The following is a 21,664-nucleotide window of genomic DNA, read 5'->3' as shown; positions in this document are numbered from 1 at the left end:
ATTAATGTGATTTTTGGATTCAGCACACCAAAATTATCCTAAATCGGCTCAAAAAACTTCAACAATAAATTTGTTGTTGACCAGTGTAATGTATGCACTGTAGTTCCACTTCTTTGTATGTACATTGCTGAAAAAAGGTAAATAGAAAAAAAAAGTTAACCAATTAACCTACTAGTGCATGTCTTTGGATGGTGGGAAGAAGCCGGAGTACCCAAAGAAAACCCAGGCAAACATGGGGATGGGGTTTGCGACAGTACTATTCAGTGCACCACCACTAAGTCGACAAATAATACTGTTAAAATTGCACTAAATAAAACTAACTGAATTAGAGAAAAAAAAGGTCAAAACTATAATGAAAAATCCAAAACTATTATAACCTTGGTGTCCACATACTTTAACCATGTTTTGTATCTCAATAGTCGACAAATAAACCAGCTCAGTACAAATGCAGTGTAAAGTTCACTTTGTGTGTGTTGACACCACTTCCATGGAGCCAAGAGGGAATCTGTGCCAAACAGGTTGTTAAAGGCGACCTGTTGGTCCTGGGTGTAATCAGACCTGTCATGAGCTGTTCTGCACAAAAATACCTGTACCAGTCACACACAGACACACTCACAGGTCCACTGCTACACTATACGGACAAAAGTATGTGGACACTTTGAATTCAGGTGTTTCTTTTCTAACAGGGGTCTCGCCACCAAGGTTCTAATAGTTTTTGGATTTTTCATTATAGTTTAGTTTTATTTAGTTTTGACTTTTTTTCTGTAATTCAGTTAGTTTTAATTAGTTTTTAGAGCTGGTTTGCTAGTTTTTATTAGTTTAATTTTTTTTTCCTAAATGCTTAGTTTTAGTTTAGTTTTAGTATTAATTTTAGTTTTGTTGTATCTTTTCTCTTCTTCGCCGTCGTATTCAAATAAATCCCAGACAGGACTCTGCTTCTTTCTCCCAACTTTAGTCTCCATGTTTCCAGGTAAAGTGGGGACGAGAAGATGACTCTAAACGACGGACCGTGAAGTGTCGTATGGTGCCAGCAGCTAAAATTGCTAAAGTGAAGTAAATTGCTTTTGTATCAATCCGACGTTGACAAAGACGAAAACGAAGGGAATTTTATCCATAATTTTTATTCGTTTTAGTTAGTTTTGTAAACACACAATACAGTTTCAGTTAGTTATCATTTTTCTTTTAATTATAGTTTTTATTTATTTCAGTTAACGAAAATGTTTTTACAATTCTAGTTTTCGTCATTTCGTTAGTTTTCATTAACGATAATAACCTTGCTGGCCACTGTAAAAATTTTAATCTTACCAAGTGTATTTTTCTCATTTCTAGTCAAAATATCTCATTGCACTTAAAATTAGACATGATTACCTCTTTTTTTTTTTTTTTTTCTTTTTAGGTACAGGACAGTGTGTATTGGCATTAGTTATAAAGAACAAGATGTATGCACCAGATTTAGCAGAGAAGCTAATTTCCATCTGTTGTCCCGGACAAACGACCAACATAACAAACATCACTTAGATTTTGAAGTCATAATATACTGGAAGAAAACTGTTAAACATGACAGAAATACAAAAGTTCAGATTGAATGACTTCAGCCAAATACATAAAATGGAGCTTACATTCTAAAAATACACTAACTTTCCTCGAGCAAGAATAAAATATATAAAAGATAGAACGAGGAGAGAAGAACAGAAAGAGAAAAAAAAGAGCAAGAAGAATAAATAAATAAATAAATAGATAAATAAGCTAATTGTGCAATTGCAAACCAGACACAGAAAAAAGTACAAGTAAAAACTATTGGGCTAAAAACTTTAATAGAACCTAAAGAGGAGCTTTTCAGTGAGATATAAAGAACTTATTTTTAAACAATAGATCTTGAAAATCTTATTTCAAGAAATCTTACCAAGATAATTTTCCACTTGTTCCATTGGCAGATTTTTTTTGCTTGTATTAAGCAAAAAAATCTGCTAATGGAACAAGTGAAAATTATTTTCTTAAAATTTCTTGAAAAAAGATTTTCAAGATCTATTGTCTAAAATTAAGTTCTTATATCTCACTGAAAAGTTACTCTTTAGGTGATTATGTCTTATTTTAAGTGTGTTGAGATATTTGGACTAGAAATGAGAAAAATACACTTAGTAAGATTTTGATTTCTTCCAGTGGGATACAAAACAATAACGGCAAATGTAACAATATGTAGTTTTATACGGGATAAATATCATGGCATTGGTTACTTTTGTTTAAATTGTTATCTTTGCTTCCAAAAAGCATCAAAGATGATTTTTACTTAATTTCTCTCAACATTGATTTCTTTTTATTTTTTATCCATGACTATAATTTTAAATGTTCTCTAAATTTCTAAAAATAGTTTTCATGCTCTGGCTGTAAATAATCATATTCTACCACAACTAACCATCTACTTTCATAGGAAGAAAAATCTCCCATTAAACTTTAAGGAAATATTGATGTTTATATCTTAAATCATCATGAACAGGATATTTTACAGCCGTAGCCATGATGTGTCCCAATACTTTTGTCCACATAGAGTATCAGGTGGAGAATCATGTCATAAAGGCTCCAAAACATGCAGGAAAGCAGGTTTTGTGGCCATTTGTTGTCATTACAGAGCAGGAATGTGAGATTAGTGGGATTAGTCGAGTTTCATGTCTGATAGAGGACGACTGAGGAGGAATGAAACTGGAAAACAACAGCGACGTTTATAGAGAAACGTGTTTGTAAAAGCAGCAGCAGACGTTTAATTTGAATGAACCCTTTTAAGACCATGTGTGTCTCCATGTTTTGCATTTTACGGCATTCAAATTAACGTAACTCCCGAACCGTTCTCGCAATTGACAAAATTCAAACACCATCTGAAAGTTATAAAGAGTGAGAGGTGGAAGTGGGTGGAGCAGAGAGCAGCAGAGTGCAGTCAGTGAGAGAGAGATGGAAGATTTTTATAACTTTTAGCAGCATTTTAGTAAAGTTTTAACTGTGTTTTTGTTGTGAATTCTTGTAAATAATTGTATATCATAGTGACCGTGCTGTTTTGGAGTATTCTACTAGTGTGTTTTGCTATGTTTTTGTTGAGTTTTACTTTTTTTTTCCCACTATTTTTGTCTGTATTTTTCTGGTTTGCATATTTCATTGATAACTGTATTGCAGCTGTACATATTATATAAATGTATGTATATTTTTATATCCTCCTGAGACCCAGCAATGCATATTTTGTCCTCTATCGGAGACGAGAATTTCACAGCTTTATTGATTAAAAAAAAAAAAAACACCATCCATTTCAAAGGACATTCTATGAAAATTTTTAAAAATGCATCAGAAAAAAAACTGCTGTATCATGTTGTTTTCAATAAAGGCAATTATTTAATGTTAAAAAAAAAAAAAAAAGCCAAAACTTATACTTTTCTGGGTCTCAGGAGGATATATATATATATATATATATATATATATATATATATATATTTACAGAGAGTTAACCAGGGCAGAACTGTCACTGTCTGTAAAAGAAGTAGATCATGGGTGTTTTTGTCAGTGAAATGAGTGGATCTGTTTACAACTAGACAAAAAGTCAACAGAGACTATCACACAGGCTAAACATGACTAGAAATAACTAAAAATAAGAAGCTACAACATGGACACAGAATGATCCAGACAAACTAAAATGTTTAAGCACATGTAAAATAGTCTAAGGTTAATTTCTCTAATCTAATAAAGTTTTTTAATGCACATTTACAGTTGTTTTTCATAATGATAAAAAATTCAAGTCCGTCTTTTTTTTTTTTTTTTTTTTTACTATAATACCCTGTTTTAAACATGTATTACATATAGTAATGAGGATTAATGGACAGATATTGAAAGTTAGGTTCTTCCTAGAAAAAAGTTGCAAGAGAGTTAGTAAAAAAAATATTTTCTAAAACTTTTATTGCAAAAACATAAAGAAATCTAGGCCTTTTATAATGGTAGTCTTTATAGGGTTAAAATGAAATGAGCCTGAAGGGAAATTTTACTGTCCTGCACGTTTCTCTATATTTATTGAGTATTTCAGCTGTAACGTATTGAGCTGACAGACCGTCCTACTGGGATGGAGTCCAAAATCTTTAACTCCCAACCCCGAAGCTTCGATGGCACAGTTTTACAAAAATCAACATCATGGAATAATGTAGTTCCGGGTGGGCGGGTCTAGGATGCAGCATGTTCGGTCTCACCTGGGTTCGGTTCCACATCACAGAGGCTCTGGAGTGTCCCAGTTTATTCCTGCACGGCCCCTTATCATAGTGCCTCAAGAAGATATCGCCCTGAAATCACAGACAGACGCATGAAGACATGAACTGCACAAACCCTCATCCATCACTACAGCATTTTTATCCATTTGGGTAAAATTTTCCTCTTCATCTGTATCATTTTGTTTGTGTTAGTGCATATGGCACATTTTTTTGTATTAAAGTCTGTCTCTTGACAAAGCTTAGAATTCTAAAATTACATTTTCTAATAAATCATCAGAACATGGTGAAAAATGTACGAGTACCAGTACATGAGTCAGTCAGAACAAAAACCTCCACTTCCAAAAAACTGCTATAAAAATAGTGTAATTAATATTTTTTCTAATTTTTTAGGTCAAATATTATAACCAACTTCAGTCTTGATCAACATCATGCAATATTGAATAACAGCCAGGATTTTAACCCTTTAAATGCCAATATTTTTATGGAAAAAAACAAGCAAAAACTTAGTTGTTTTCCATATAACAAATATTGGGAGACAAAGATTTTTTTTTTTTTTTTAATTGGTTTTGGATTTGTCAGATGTTAGCCAAAACACTGACTTAAATGCATTATTAGCTTTTGTGTAGATCAGATTTAAGATTTAATACCCTCTTGAGTCATACAGAAAAAAATATTATAACAACATATTTTAATCTCAAAGCCATTAAAAATATAATCATGTATTTTTATAACGTTTGATTTTTAATAAAATACAACTTATTTGTCTTGTATTGAGCAAAAACATACGCTGTAGGAACATTTAGCTTGGGGAGATTTCTTACAATTCGAATAAAAGTCTAGACACTCAAAAAAAATAAAAATAAGAGAAAATTTGGTTTTATCACAACCAATGAAAAAACATGTTCATCATCTGTAACTTCAAAAACAAAAGACTGCACCAAATTTTGATAAATTCCTGACCTTGAATGTCTTATTTAGCAATAGAAAGCACCCAATCAGGTTCAGGAGTTATGGTAATTTGAATGACGTCTAAAAAGGGTTAAAGTAAAGAGAACAACCTTGCATATGCTGATTATTATAATATAATGTTCTTATGTTCTTATTTTTACAGTTTATACACTATTGTAAATATTATGTTATATAACTTCAGTATTCGCTTGCTCCTCCAAATATCTTCAGACAAACTTAGATATACTTTATTTATAAATGAGATTTCTAAGACTTTTTTTTTCCCTTGATAATCCTATTTTTTTTGCAGAATATAAAATCCCAGCAGGCGGTTTAGAAGCAGGAGGTCAACTCACATCCAGGTTCTGCAGACAGTACCAGCAGAAGGTGTGTTTGCAGCTTTTACAGAGCATCTGAGCGCAGCCCTGGTTCCTCTCGATGTAGATTCCACACATCGGACACTGTTTGATGGGTGAGTCAGAGTCGCTGTCGGAGCGACTCCTGAGGAAGAAAAACACAAAAGATACCAGATCAGAGCCATGAGGAACTACAAAGACCTCTCATTTTGACCTGGACTTATGCTCTGAGGACAACATAGAATCCTGAATCAGGTCCTGAGATCCTGATCTAACCAGAACGTTCAATATGATATCCAAACATAAAGTCTTATTGAACTTCTCTTAAGAGTAATTGACTATAAATGAGTAAACTCTGGAAGATTAAGATGACACTTTTTGACTTAGTTACTGAATCTTAACTCATAAAGACCCAAACATCCACTGAGGCCCTAAACCATCTACTGATCTAAACTGTTTAATACCTGTTGATCCAATAATCCTATCAATACATGTAAATAATTGGTGTAAAATACAGTTATTCACAACAAATGAACGGATTTTTATAGACTTCAGTCTACTTATTGCTAAAAAATGCATTTCATTATTTTGGAAAAGAACTCATAAACCAACTGTTAGTCAGTGGATACGGCAGATGCTTTCTACCCTTCCACTAGAAAAAAATTTCCTATATTCTTAAGGGCGAACAGGAGTCATTTGAACGTGTTTGGAATCCTTTCATTGTATATGCTAAGAATCTAAATTTACTGGAGGACAATACAAACATTTGAAAAAGTAACCTCTGTGGTTTCTGAAGTTGGATGCTCAGATTTCTACATTTTGTATAATTTTTTTTCTTTTTGTAAACATAATGATGTTTGTGTTTGTAGTCGGCAGGTTACATGGATCTGATGTATGCACTGTTTGTTGTTTGTTTGTTAAAATGATAAAAAAAATTTAAATAAAAACATTTTGGCAAAAAAAATATATATACAAATATATATACAGTTATTCATCTTTTCATGGTCATCAGATATGACCCATTTGGACGTTCAGAGGCTCTGTAGTTACCACGGAAACACCGTCATCTTCTACAACATTGATTCACCAGTGTTTTACATGGAGTTGGATCAATGACAATGGATGCACACACTTGGTTTATGCTTATTTAATGATATATTTTATTGAAAAAGTCACTTTTTCTTCAGTTTTCTCTGGTTCTGATACAATAATCCTCAAGTTTAATCTGAGTTTTTATGAACATCTACATGATCAGTAAATTAAATACAGCTAAATATTAGATTTGAACTGGAAAAATTCTAAATACAGGGGAGAATGTTATAATAAAAGGATGATAAATCACTTCAGAAAGGTTAAATAGAGAGAAAAATTCATTTGGGAAGTGACACAAAAGTAGTGCTGGGTCTTTATGGGTTAAAGTTTGGATATGAGTCTAAATGACACTGAACTCTCTGGAAGGATTTGCACATCTGAACCTTAGGTTTTCTGATAAACCTCCACTATGTTCTGCTTGTTGTTTTGCTGAAGGATGTCTGCTTCAATGGTTGGCAAAGCATGTGAGCTAATTAGAGTTTTGTGGGCGGGGCTAAAAACAGGGGCATCGTCTTGTTGAACCACAGCCAGAAACACAGTGGAGTCATGTCCTAGATCTGAACGCTACACAAACATGAAACCAGTACTGGAAAAGTGACTCACGGCTGCGAAACTTGAAAACTAGTGAAAAATTATGTTCTGAAACCCAGGAGGAACATAAAGAACAGGATGTACCCAGGTATTAGACTGGTGCAAGGTTATGATTTAGACACTTAAGACTGAAATATTGTTGTAATCTTTGAAGATGCAAATTTGATCAAATCTTCAATGAAAGTCGACTTATATTATGGTAATATTTCATGTTTTTTTTTTAATATCACTATGTGACAAGTACAGAATGTTCCATTTGCTGTTTATGGCTCTGTTTCAAGAACATGTGAAGTAGATTTGCATGTATGAACAGGATAAACTGGATAGACATGTATAAAACTAGATATGCGAATTCCCTCTGTAGATGAAGCTGAAGCAGTAAAGTTTACTGAGCAAAAATCTTGCAAATATTGTTATAATTCTTTTTTTTCTTTTCTTCTTCCTGTGTATTGTTTATTTCCAGCTAGGTGTTCACATAAGCCTTTTTTGGCTTCTATCCTCTCCTGCACAATAATCATTGCTGTTTTATTTTTATTTTGCTCTTGCTGTTTATGATGTGCAAAAAAAAAAAAAAAAAAAAAAAAAAAAAAAATATATATATATATATATATATATATATATATATATACTTCCAAGTAAAAATTAAAAAGGAGGGAGCTCTTAAAACCACCTTAAAACAAACACAGATAAGGATGTGTTGATGGTTTTCAGATCCTGTCACATGTTCATGTTGTCAACAGTGAAACCAGTTTCACTCCATGAACCATCACAGGAGGGTTTTAATAATCAAAGCAAACAGAAGGAAAGTTTACAGTCTGTCCATGTCAACCTGTCTGTGGAAAAACATAATCACAAAGATGTTAGTTTGCACAGGACTGATATTACCACCATCAGGCAGATCATTTACAGTAGATTTTTCACTATATGTTTTATACAATATGTCATGTAAACAAGTATAATTTGAGGTTTTGTTAAAATACGTTAAAAATACAAACAGAAAAAATACTGTAAACCACTTCTCTATTATGACTGTTTTCATTTATATTTATACTTCACACCTTATTATAACTTAGTTTTTATACTCATCAGTACTCGACCAGGAATCAGGCAGAAAAAATACTTGGAATAAATAAAAAATACTGCGTATCAAATCAAACAGATGTTGGTTTGCACAGGACTATTATTACCACCCCTCAGGCAGATTATTTACAGTAGATTTTTTTATTTTAGACACAGAAAATTCCCATGGGATTAAGATCATGGATAACAAATTACAAGAAGCAGAATTAGTCCCATGTAAATTGTGGTTTAGTTAAATGGATTCTATTTTAAGAATTAAAACCTAATATTTACAGGCCGTACAAGGTGAGTATTTGTTCTTTAGCCCTTTTTATGTCTGTAAATGAATATTACATGACACGTTCTGCGTTCTACAGTCTCCTTTAAATGCTCCTAATGTTTTTTGTTTTTTTTTTTTCACTATTTTTAAGCCTTTTGTTTGCCAGTCAGACATGTTTCACAACTGGAGTCCGATCCCTTTACCGGCTCACACTTTTCATCGTGAATCACAAAACTGTTACATAACTGCCTGTAATCTGCACTTCTTTATACTTTCAATATTGCACGGCATATGACTTACAGTAGTAACTATTACTGGTTTCACAGTGTATTGTTATTGTGCAACTGGTGAAGACCAATATAGCAACAAGGTAAACTGACCTCTGTTTGCAGTTAGTAAATATCAACAGAAGGCCATATTTGTGCTTCCAGACCTTCAGTGAGAGGCAGACGTTCACAAATGGGTCATATCTGATGACCATGAAAAGATGACAAACTGCATTTTACCTCTGTTATTTACATGTATTGACAGGATTAGTGGATCAACAGGTATTAAAGCAGGGGTCTCAAACATGTGGCCTGGGGGCCAAATGCGGCCCGCCAAAGGTTCCAATGAATTGAATGAATGAATTTGCAAAGTGCAAAAATTCCACAGTCAAGGCCATCAAACTCATTTTCAGTCAGGTTCCACATTCAGACCAATATGATCTACAGTCTAATAATAGCATAATAACCTACAAAAAATAACGACTGCATATTTTCTTCTCTGTTTGATGTGAAAAAATATAACATTATATCTATAAATAATGACAACTTCAAATTTTTGTCTTTGTTTCAGTGCAAAAAATAACATTAAATTATGGAAATATTTACATTTACAAACTATCCTGTAACTATACCTGAACAAATATGAACAACCTGAAATGTCTAAAGAAAATTAAGCACAAATTTAACAATTTTCTGCCTGTCACTAAGTGTTTAGTGTCTTTGTAGATCTGACCCATAATGCACATGTAGAAATGGTAAGTTGAGGCATAATATTGTTAAAATTGCAATAATTTTTCTGAAGTTTTTTTTTTTTAATTTAAATTTCAGTTTTTTCAGGTTATTCACTTTTTTGAATAGTTTATAAAAGTAAGTATTTTCATAATTTAATTGGGGTTTTTTGCCCGGAAAAAAAAAAACAGACAAAAATTTGGAGTTGTCATTATTTATAGGTTATTATGTTATTATTTTACTGGTCCGGCCCACTTGAGATCAAATGGGGTTAAATGTGGCCCCTGAAAGAAAATGAGTCTGAGACCCCTGTATTAAACAGTTTAGATCAGTAGATGGTTTTGGGCCCCAGTGGACGTTTGGGTCTTTATGGGTTAAGATTCAATGTAACTAAGTCAAAAACTCCTTTAAATCTGCCAGAATTTACTCATTTATAGTCAGTTACTGCTAAGAGAAGATCAATAAGACTTTATGGTTGGATATCATAATGAAAGTTCAGGTTAGATCAGGTACAAAACATTGTAGATCGGTAAATGCTTTTGGTCACTGGTGGTTGTTTAGGTCTTTATGAGTTAAGTATTGGGTCCATTTGAAGGATGTAAAGAGTAAACAGTGCAGGTATTTGTGCTAAAATGTAGGGAGTAAAAGTAGATACCTGATAACTCAAGTTACTCTCCATCTCTGCTCAGTTTTAACATATTAACCCTTTCATGCATGAATTATGAGAACATTAATCAAGATTTTTTTCTTTATTCCTCTTTAGGCATTTAAAAAACAATGAGATTAACTAATTTTTTTTATGAATCTATTTTTCATGGAGTTGCAAAAATGTGTGTTTAATTTTTAAAACAACGAAATGTGTATTTACTGATATACTGTGTGAAAACTATGAAATAAAAACATTTAATGCTGCTAATTTGATGTTTTCTCACATTTTAACATACACTACAAACAAAAAGTTATGGATATTTAAAATTTTTAGGCTATTTTTTTCAGTTGGGATTTTTGCACGTTTTTTTTTTTACTTTTTTTGTGTGTGAATTGAATTGAAACACATTTTTTAAATGACCGGACATAGTTTTATTTAAAAATGGTAAAAATGACAAAAAAAAAAAAAAAAAGAATATCCTTAACTTTTTCTTTGTAGTGAACTTCAATACCAGTCAGTTCATGGAGATAATATGCCAAAAAAAATCTTTTGTTGTTAATTACAGTCTAATAACGATACCAAAGAATTGATTTACACTCAAACATGTTAGATTTGGTTTATCAAGAACAGCCAAGTTACAGCAATGTTACCAATTGCAGTGTATTGTGTATTGTGTCGGCTGATATGAAACTAAAATAACAAAATCCATGAATATACAAGAGAACAGCTGTAGAAGAACTGTCCACTGTAGTGACCACTGTGCATGAAAGGGTTAAATTATAGAATCGATGCAAACATTTAGAGGTCAACGAGTCCTACTAATGCAGTAACTGTGTTTACTTTAAGTTCCTCCATGTCTTGAATGAACACCACCGCGTGGGTTTCATCACAGCGTCATTTCAAGGAAGCGGGTGCCTCACTGACCTGCTTTCACGAGATGGCAAGGATGACATCATGGGCTGGCGCTCGGGACACGTATGGCCGTCCCCCCAGGGCCCCCGGCAGCCGGAGCAGAAGACGGCGCGGCAGGTGGGGCAGGGCACGGCGGTGGGCTGTCCCTCCGACCCGGGGCTCAAACTGCAAACCGCCTGGCATTCCAGAACCGGGCACCAGGCTTTAGTCGGGTCCAGCTTCACTCCTGCAGGAAGAAAAGGTGGGTTTATTTATACAACAGACAGAATTATAGACTCAAATCTTATCTGCAGAGCTGCAACACAATCTGAAATCTGATCATTTTCAGATGCAGCTTCACATGCACGAGAATCTGAGGTTTTTCTTATCTGATCGTAAACTGAATTTGTTTGAGGTGAGAAAACCTCCAACTGGCATTTACTGCTGCTTTATCATTCATGAAAAAAAGTGCATTTATATCACTGCTAATGTATTACACTGGGGAACACAGTTTTTGTTGAGTTAGGTCTGACAGCTGTTTTTAACTAATTTTTGGGTGCGGAATCCAAAACTGATCTCAGTTTTTCTCTATCACGTCAAGTTTTACAACTATAGGATCCCTGTTTTCTTAAAAAATATGAAAAATACTGTACTTAACAGATATGTGCTTGTTTTATAAAAATTTTCAAATATCGACATACAATGAAATATCAAATCCCCAACGAACTGAATCCTCGTGAATTTCAAAATCTGCATCATTGCTGTCACTGCGTTCTTCAACATCACTCAGATCTTCTAGAGGAGCTAATTGTTTGAAAACTGGCACTGGAATTTCAGCTGAATGAGGCATTGGTCTTATAGCTGACGGTAGATTAGGATATTCTATTTTAATTTTATTTTTCTTGTTAAATCCTGATGTTTTCACTAAACAAAAGTAACAGTCTGTGCAATCTTTTTGCTCTCGCCAAACCACGGGGACACCAAATGCCAACTGCTTGTACACTTTGTGAGGGGCCCATGGCTTGTCTTGATCACCGAGTTTTACTTTAAAATATGCAAAATTTGCTTGTTTGACAAATGCACTGATGTTTGCTCTCTGACTTGGAATGGTGAAACTACCACAAATAAAGCAAAAGGAGTCAGCGTTGTTTAGGCATTTACGACGAGAAGTAGCAGGAGCAGACATGATCTGGAACACAGGAAATATATACCTATGGAAATAAAACACTAAGATGGAATAGTTAGAAGCTTTGAAAACTAAAAAAACAGCATAAAACTAGAAGCACTCGGAGAGCGCAGACCTCCACCAAGGCTGATCAGTGGCCCCCCCCGTGGGCCCCCCCACACCAAGGAGGCTATGTTTTTGCCAGGGTTTGTTTGTTTGTTTGTCTGTTTGTTTGTTTGTCTGTCCGTTAGTGTGCAACATAACTCAAAAAGTTATGGACAGATTTTGAGGAAATTTTCTGGTCTGCGCCCCCCCCCGTGGGCTCCCCCACCCCCGATCACCACCAAAATTTAATCATTTCTTCCTTATCCCATTTCCAACAAACCCTGAAAATTTCCTCAAAATCTGTCCATAACTTTTTGAGTTATGTTGCACACTAACGGACAGACAAACAAACAAACAAACAAACAAACCCTGGCAAAAACATAACCTCCTTGGCGGAGGTAATGAAATAGAACTTACAATGGTATGCCCATGGTTACAAGGTTAAGAGAAAAGCCAGCACAAATCCTCTTAATTCCTACTATGCTAGCTTTCTGTTTGCAGATATTGATAGTACTGACCTCTTGGGAGCTGCACACACCTCTCACCGCACTGTCTCAAAATTGTGACTGCACAAACAAGTTGCCACATAGCTGTAGATGAGTCCAATCGTAATCAGCTGGCAAGTCTTACTACAGCTAATCAGTGGAATTTTGCTTATCTGGAGGGTAAGCTGTGGAGGAAAAACTTGACAGTCTAGAAAAAAACTGACTGCAATTTTGGAATCAGCATGCCAATTTTAGTTTAAATCAGTATAAAAATCTAACTCAACAGAATTTTTTTTTTTCAAATTATTCCCCAGTGTTATTATTTCTTTTTATTGGCATCCTTTTTACTGCTTTACTAAAAATAGAACCAATGTCGTTGTATCTCAGCGGCATGTTCTATCAAGAATCAATAACAACTTGAATTTGTGAGGTTGTCAGGTTCTGTCTCTATGTTAGAGTCCTGTGGTCTGGATGCAGGAGATCAATCTCCCAATAGAAGTGGGCGGTACTTTCACTGGAGGAGAACTCAACTAATTCAATCAAAGTCCATATATGACTTCTATCAGTGCTCAATAGGAACTATATTGATATCTCTAACCATTTACATGTGATAAACCATCAAAATATGGACCATTATAAGTAAAGGCAAATTTTTATATTTAACCCTTTCATGCATGAATTATGAAAACCTTAGTCAAGATTTTTTTCTTGAGTGTTTTTCTTCCTCCTTAGGCATAAAAAAACCAATGTGATTGAGGTTTTCTTTCTATAGAGTTACAAAAATACCTATGCGTGTAATTTTTGAAGTAAAGAAACATGTGTTTAAAACCCAATATCAGACAGTGATAAGAAAACATTCATTCATTCATTTTCAGAACCCGCTTTATCCTCACTAGGGTCACAGGGGTCGCTTGGAGCCTATCCCAGCTACATAGATATGAAAACAATGACATAAAAACATTTTTAATACTGCTAATCTGATGTCTTCTACATTTTAACATATTCTAATGCTAGTAATTACTCACTTCATGGAGATAATATGCAAAAAAAAACCTTTTTGTCTAACAAATAACAATTGATTTATACTAAAACATGTCACTGCAAATCAGGTTTATCAAGAACAGCACAGTTACAGTAATGGTCTGAATGTCAGGGTATGAGATGGTGCGGAAGTGTCCACTGTGTTGGCTGATATGGAACTAAAACAACAAAACTCATGAATATACAAGAGAACAGCTGGAGAATAACTGTCCACTGGAGTGGCTTATGCATGACAGGGTTAAAAAATTTGTCAAAAAATCAAAAATCTAATTTTATCAAAACTGCGAAGAAATTTAGCAGACATTGTCCAAAAGAAGCTACATACGTAATTTTAAGTGAATCTGACTAGTAGTTTCGTCAGAGAAGGTTTCTGAAGAAATTGCTAACAAAGACGACGACAAAGACAACGATGAAGACTATGAAACCCTCACAATAACTCCGCTGGTGAGCTAAAAACAGCAGATACACTAAACTCCAACATCTAGTATCACATAAAACACATTCATAACATTTATTTTCAACAGACAACACATTAAAAACCACTAAAAAATTTTCCTATGGAATATTTGACCTTTTTACTTCATTCCTCAAAGGGACAGTTTATGAGAATCTGGACTCCATATCTTTGTTTTACTAACTCATCAGTAGAGCTGCACAATATATCGTTTGAGCATCGACATCGCAATGTACGTCTGCGCAATAGTCACATCGCAGCTCCTGCAATGTAGGAGGTAAATGAACTCAACACGTTCTCATCTAAGTGTTTGTAAAAACTGAGGTACTCAGAGTAGGGCTGAAATTAAAAAGCCTTTATTAAAGCATGGCCAAACAAATAAAAACTGAGCCGACGCATTGCGGCCTATGGGCCTTCATCACGGCTGATATAAGAAGGCCGCCCATATGGATCCTCCTATTTATAGGGAGAGGTCACATGACTGGGCGGACCTTAAAAACAGAGATTTAGAGTATTAAAAATTGAAACAGACAAAGAAAACAGATCAATACATAGTATAAAAACAATCACCATAGACATTTCGAGCACTATGAGTCTTCATATAAAGTGAGTTATCAGAAATAAACAGATAAGCAATAAGGGTTTTTAATCAGGAAGCCGAGGGAGGGCACAAGTAAGCCTATTCGGCCCTGATGAAGGCCCATAGGCCGCAACACGTCAGCTCAGTTTTTATTTGTTTGGCCATGCTTTAATAAAGGCTTTTTAATTTCAGCCCTACTCTGAGTGCCTCAGTTTTTACAAACAACTAGTATTTGGATCCCAACGCTGATGAGCACCAGAAGCTAGGAAAGAAGACCAATGATACCCACGCAGCACTCCAGGCTTGTGTTTTTTTTATCACATTCTCATCTAATTTCAACCTGACACACACTGTACAGGGTGAGTCAGAAAAAACGCTCTTTTCATTTAAAGAAATTGTACCACTGAAATGGAAATGCTTATTTTTCTTTTGATCATACAGTCATATTGATGTGGTTATTGAGCATGTCTGACGATTGAATCACTGATTTATGGCATAGCATAACAGAGGAAATGTCCATTGTTTATTGTGCACCGAAATATCTGCCAACACAGTTTATGCCACCGTGAATGAAATTGAAATTGTCAACCATTACAGCATGTTTACTCGCCATCAAAATGTTTTGTCTCAACGAAGTCGTCCGGCACGACCTTCAACCTGGCTACCATTCAGATTGATGCAAATCTGTGCTCGTTGTCGCATCTCTAACACAGCTCTTCTCGCCATTCGTGTTCGTCGTAGGGCTTGGATTTCAGCCGTGATGCGATTTCGGAGTTCCTGAAGAGTTTGTGGAACAGTCTGATACACACGGTTTTTAAGATACCCCCACAAGAAAAAATCAAGGGGGGTCAAGTCCGGGGATCTAGGTGGCCACTCTCTCTCCTGACCCAAACAGACAACTCGATGAGGAAATAATACCTGCAATCGCTGTGGTCTTGCCGTGATGAAAACTCCCTGGGCACTGTCATGTAGGCCTATGTCCTGAGTGTGAAAGCAAAGCCCCGACTCCTGTAACTGTTGTCAATTTCAAGTTTGTTCACTGTGGCATACATTGTGTTGGCAGGTATTTCAGTGCCCAATAAACAATGGACCTTCTCTCTCTTATGCAATGCAATAAATCTATGACTACATCACCAGACATGCTCAATAACCACATCAATATGACTGTATGGTCAAAAGAAAAATCAGTGTTTCCGTTTTAGCAGTACAATTTCTTTAAATGGAAATTCTGACTCACCCTGTACTGAGCGATCCACCAATCACAATCATTCCTAATCAGTTTGCCGAAGCAGACCACGCCCCCTGCACATGGAGGGAGTCGCTGGTAACAACATTAAAAAATGAGCAACAAACAAGAGAAAATCACTGAAAAGGAAGACTTCGTCACTTATCTGGAATTATTTTGGCTACGAGAAGGATGATACTGAAACACGTGCTCTGTGTCTGACACAACAACAGGAAACACAGCTGATTTGTTTGACCATTTATGTCGGCACCACAGCTATTATATCCTCCTGAGTAGTTTTTCATATCGCAATATATATCGCAGGGTTAAAAAAGAATCAAAATGTCAGTTTTTTCTAACATCGTGCAGCCTTACTCATCAATCACTTCTGTGCTTTCAGACCTCATCAATGACTGAAAATCTTTGGTGCCTGTTCACAGTCAGATCACTACTGTTCTCACCTGTCACTGCTTGATTACACTGGTCTACAATTTTTTAGAAATGATTTGCTTCAGACATTAAATGTGCTAAATGTTACGTATTTTAATAAGATTAATTGGAAAATAAATGACAAAAGTGCCGGTTTGCTGATGTTTTCAAGGTATATGATTAAGTGTTATTACACATATGTATTGGTTTATGTACATTTATTTAATAGTTTTATAAATCTTCCACTAAATAGAACCTGTAAAGTGAATGTATTCTAATGTGCAGACAGTGTTTTGAAGTAGATCTTGTAGCTCTGAGACAAATATTCCTTTTGAGTCAAACCCATTCTCTCGTTAATTCCTGAGTTTCACATTTTGACCCAAGGTTGTATCTTGGAAAGTTCAGCCAACCAGCAATTTTTGACTTGATTTTTCTTTATCAGTGACTCTCATGTGGTAAAATTTCATTACTTTTATTCTGGAAGCATTTTCCTTGTGGACCAGTGTTGCCTGATTTTTGTTTTATCCTCATTATTAGTTTATACTCTGTACTTTTTGCTTTATCTTTGATTAGTCTACTGTTTTTTCTTACTCTGTTTATCTTCCAACAGCTTCATATTTTTATTTTCATGTAGACCAGGTGTTGTGCTGAGCCATCTATTGTTGTAAAAATATAATAAAATTTAATAAAGACAGTTGGAAAAAAAACACTAAAAATGACCCCTCAAAGTCTGTCAAACACATACAGCAGCTCTATATGATCATTTTACCTCTTAAATAACTGAGAAAATAAATTATATAACAGTTCATACCCTGAATCACTATTAAAAATGTGTCAGATGGCTCCCTACAGCTTAAAAAAGTATATTGTTTTGCACTATATGTCATGTAAACAAGTATAATCTAAGGTTTTGTTAAAATCAGTTAAAAAAACAAACAAAACAAAAATACTGCAAACCACTTCTCTATTATAACTGTTTCCATTTATTTTTATACTTCACACCTGCAATTGTCTTATTATAACTTAGTTTTTATATTCATCAGTCCTCGACCAGGAATCAGGCAGAAAAAATACTTGGAATAATTAAAAAAATATTGCATATCAAATCAAGCAGATGTTGATTTGCACAGGACTATTATTACCACCCCTCGGGCAGATCATCTACAGTGGAATTTCTATTTCAGACACAGAATATTCACATGAGATTAAGATCATGGATAAAGAATTAGCAGAGGTAGAATTAGTCTGGTTTAGTTAAATGAATTCTATTTTAAGAATTAAAATATTTGTTCTTTAGGCCTTTTTTATGTCTGTAAATGAATATTACATGATAGTATCTGGGTTCTACAGTCTATTTTTAGCTCTCCTGATGGTTTTTTTCCACTATTTTTCTGCTTTTCCTCATCTCTAACTCTGAGTTTGCCAATCAGACATGTTTCACAACTAGAGCTGAGTCCGATCCCTTTACCGCCTCACACTTTTCATTGTGAATCACAACACTGTTACACAACCGCCTGTACTTTGCACTTCTTTATACTTTCAATATTACATGGCATATGACTTACAGCAATAACTATTATTGGCTTCGCAGCGTATTGTTATTGTGCAACTGGTAAAGACCAATATAGCAACAAGGTAAACTGACCTCTGTTTGCAGTTAGTCAATGTCAACAGAAGGCCATATTTCTGCTTCCAAATGTGCAGTGTGAGAGGCAGAGATTCAATACGCCTTCACAAACATTCCCACAACTCACAGTGCATTTGGTTCCACACAGATAACACAATGTAACAGCACAGAAAAGCTCATTAGTTCAGTTTTCTCTGCATAGTGACACAGAGCCTGATCTGGTTGGGAAAAGGGCAGCAGCTCTGGAATATCCCAGGCATGTGAAGCCCATTGCTCTGCAGGGCTGCTTAATGTAACGCCTCAAGCTGATGTGTGACCTGGAAAAGCCCAGAGCCCCTCCACGGTCGTCATTGTGATAATGCAACGATACTCACCTCGCTCAAACTTAAGACGCTGATACAGCTCTGCCTGGTCCAACGAGGACAAATCAGCTATCTGCAAGCACAGAGAACCCACAGAATCCACTTTATTCACTCTCTCTCCTCTCACCTCTTAGAGACGGTTGCATGTACTGATAAAGATTTTTAAAGCTCATGATGAAGTGAGAATGTGAGGAAAAGGATAAGCTGGTCAAGACGTTCCCACATGGAGAAAGAGGATAATTAGTTAGTTAGTTTATTAGTGTAGTTTAGTATGGCTTTTCATCTATTCTTGTATTCTATTCTTTTTATTTGGGTTTTATTTATTCTTCTGTATAGCAGTTTTTTTTCTTTTTTGTACAGTTTCTATGGCTTTAAATCTATTCTGTATTTTATTGATCTATTTTGGTTTTAATTATTCTGTACAGCACTTTGCTCCACTGCAGTTGTTTTAAAGTGCTATATAAATAAAGTTGGATTGGATTGGATTATTTCAAGCACATAAAATCATGAGATAACCAAGAACCATACAACATAGTCAAACAAAATTTTTCTCTGCTCGAATAGGAGTGGGAAGAAGTATAACTTATTGACTCCCATCCCCTTTTTACAAACTAATAATTCAATTAAATCCACTTCCTTTGCTTTGTTAACACGCTTTTTTTCTGTATATTTTCACAACAACACAAAACATCAATACAAACTATTCACATACAATTTTTTGGTCACCTTACACACAATCAGATTTACATAGTCAACCGTTTTTAATAAAAACTACAATATTTATGTGCACTTTAAATATTTACTACAAATACAATGATCAATAAATATGATAATATCTTCTTATCTTGATAATTAATTAATTACAGTAATATCTTATTTTATGAGTACTTCTATGTTATAACTAGATATTCACTTATTCAGATAATGTTCTATATTTTTTTATTATAGTGGATTTATTCATCCTTTTAAACACACAAATTGAAGATGACATTTTAAACTTTTGCTCCAGATTATCCCACAGATGTATCCCTCTAACAGAGATACACAAGCTTTTTATGTTGGCTCTACACTTCATTTTCTTGTGGATTTCAGTTACACTTAAATTATAATTACTTTGCCTGGGCTCAAATATCTCCTGTAGACTGTAGGGGATCATATGGTCATGGGCTTTATACATTATAATAAGAGTATTAAGGTCGACAAGATCGTGTAGTTTTAGACGTTTTTGAATGGAATATTTACTGATACTCTTCACTGAGCATCATGGATATTTACTCAAAACAACATTGGTTTACATTAGAATGTGTGTTTCATTATGTTTCAACTGTCTTCATTAAATTACCAGTAAGGGGTGTGTGTGTGTGTGTGTGTGTGTGTGTGTGTGTATATATATATGTATATATATATATATATATATATATATATATATATATATATATATATATATATATATATATATGATGGTATATGTACATATAGGTTTCATCATAACTGTAATATTTATGTCTAAATGCGGACAATGTAGGACTATGTATGATAGAAATGTACATCAATACATTAATCTTTACACTGCACACATTTATATGAATGGAAGATATATACATGAAAGGCTGCATTTTGTTTTTGTTTTTTTCCTCTTATTGTATGATGAAATCTCATACATACATTTATGTAAGGTGAAAGCTACTCTCAAGGCAACCTTGCTATGTACTGTTAATTACATATCTTTTGTTAATAGTGGCAATAAAGTTCAAAAAATAAATTACTAATAAGATCAATGAGGCTTAAATAACCATTAGTGATTGTAAGAGCATGCCAAGATTCATTAAAGACAGGATATTCTGACCTGAGATAAACCTTTAGTAATGATTGAAGTTGCTTTCTTTGCTCTGAAAACACTGCATTTATTATGTGATTTTGAACAATAGTCATTTTCTGCAAACAAATCCTCTAACTGACATTACTGTAAGTTAGAAATGTACTACGAACATTTGAAAGAGAACATCACAGGGATTATGGGTAATGTTGTCCAGATTTGAAAATTTACGTTTACAACTCTCAAAAATAAATGTCACTTTCTTATGGAAAAACTCAATTTTCCTGACCCCAAATGAAAGTATAACCTCAGAAAAAAACAGTTCCAAATTCTCCATTATGCCACAAATGGGTACAACATCATTCTCGTAATATCATGGCTTTATTCTAGAAATATGACGACATTTTTCTCATAATATTTTGACTTCATTTTCATACACTTATAACTCTTTTTGTGCTTAACTTTATTACGTTATTCTCATAGTGACAAGTGTTTTTACTTTCTTATGTGGCTCTAATACGCCGTCGTAGAAGCAAACTCACTTGTGTATAAGAAATGGTGCTACTTAAGCATCAAACTCCATTCTTTTCATTTACAGCTATGTCTGTTCTTTGACTCTAAAAGTTGTTTCTTAATGGTTCTCATCTCATTTGGTTACTTTCTGATGCTTTGATCAAAGACCCTGTGGCGTTAGTTTTTGTCACCATGGGAGTCTGGCAGAGTGACTCACTACTCCCTCTAGTGGTCACATAAATCCCCGACCTGTCATTGTAAATAAATTACCATCATATCTCTAATATTTATCTTTATTCTAAACACTAATGGGATTTTTATGCCATTTTTTATATAGGTGAAAGTAGAAATCCTACATATAGACCTCTTAAAGCAGTTGTTTCCTTACTCATGACCAAATTTTCCATTCATTTATGATTCAGCAGTATAACATTCTCCTGATTTTCCCATTACCGATCGATGACTGAAAGAGTTTCACTTTTGTTTCACAAGAATTTCCTTCAAAATGTCATTTCACTAGATGCGTTTTCAGAACACCTCATCCCTTATAATTCAGCCCACACATTAAAAACATTAAGAGTGAAAATACAACTACAGATTTCCTTAGAAGTTGCCTTACAGCATTCTGGACAACTTCAACAAATATTCCAAAAGTGGCAGACGTAAAGTTTTACTGGCGTGTAAGTTCATGCATAAACTTTATTTTGGGGTTTTATGGCGTGCCTCTGCAGACCGTTTGCTTTTTTGGGTTTCACTCTTGACCTAC

The 21,664-nt window shown here is 34.5% G+C and overlaps 1 protein-coding gene across 3 annotated transcripts in view; it reads right to left on the bottom strand.

Moving 5' to 3' along the window:
- The window catches only part of rnf144b (ring finger protein 144B), a 32,797-nt gene that overhangs the window by 2,355 nt on the left and 8,778 nt on the right, over window positions 1–21,664 (bottom strand). For all 3 annotated transcript variants that reach the window (XM_030159236.1, XM_030159237.1, XM_030159238.1), the window contains exons 4-7: window positions 18,582–18,642; window positions 11,130–11,343; window positions 5,540–5,684; window positions 4,218–4,307 (exon numbers count right to left, since the gene is read on the bottom strand). In XM_030159236.1, the coding sequence (XP_030015096.1) occupies window positions 4,218–4,307; window positions 5,540–5,684; window positions 11,130–11,343; window positions 18,582–18,642 (510 nt within the window). The remainder of the gene's footprint in view (window positions 1–4,217; window positions 4,308–5,539; window positions 5,685–11,129; window positions 11,344–18,581; window positions 18,643–21,664) is intronic.

Source organism: Sphaeramia orbicularis, chromosome 16 (genome assembly GCF_902148855.1).
Source record: "Sphaeramia orbicularis chromosome 16, fSphaOr1.1, whole genome shotgun sequence".
In the NCBI taxonomy this organism is placed as follows: domain Eukaryota; kingdom Metazoa; phylum Chordata; class Actinopteri; order Kurtiformes; family Apogonidae; genus Sphaeramia; species Sphaeramia orbicularis.
Note: the sequence above shows the minus strand (reverse complement) of the source record. Positions and strands in the feature narration are given on the sequence as shown.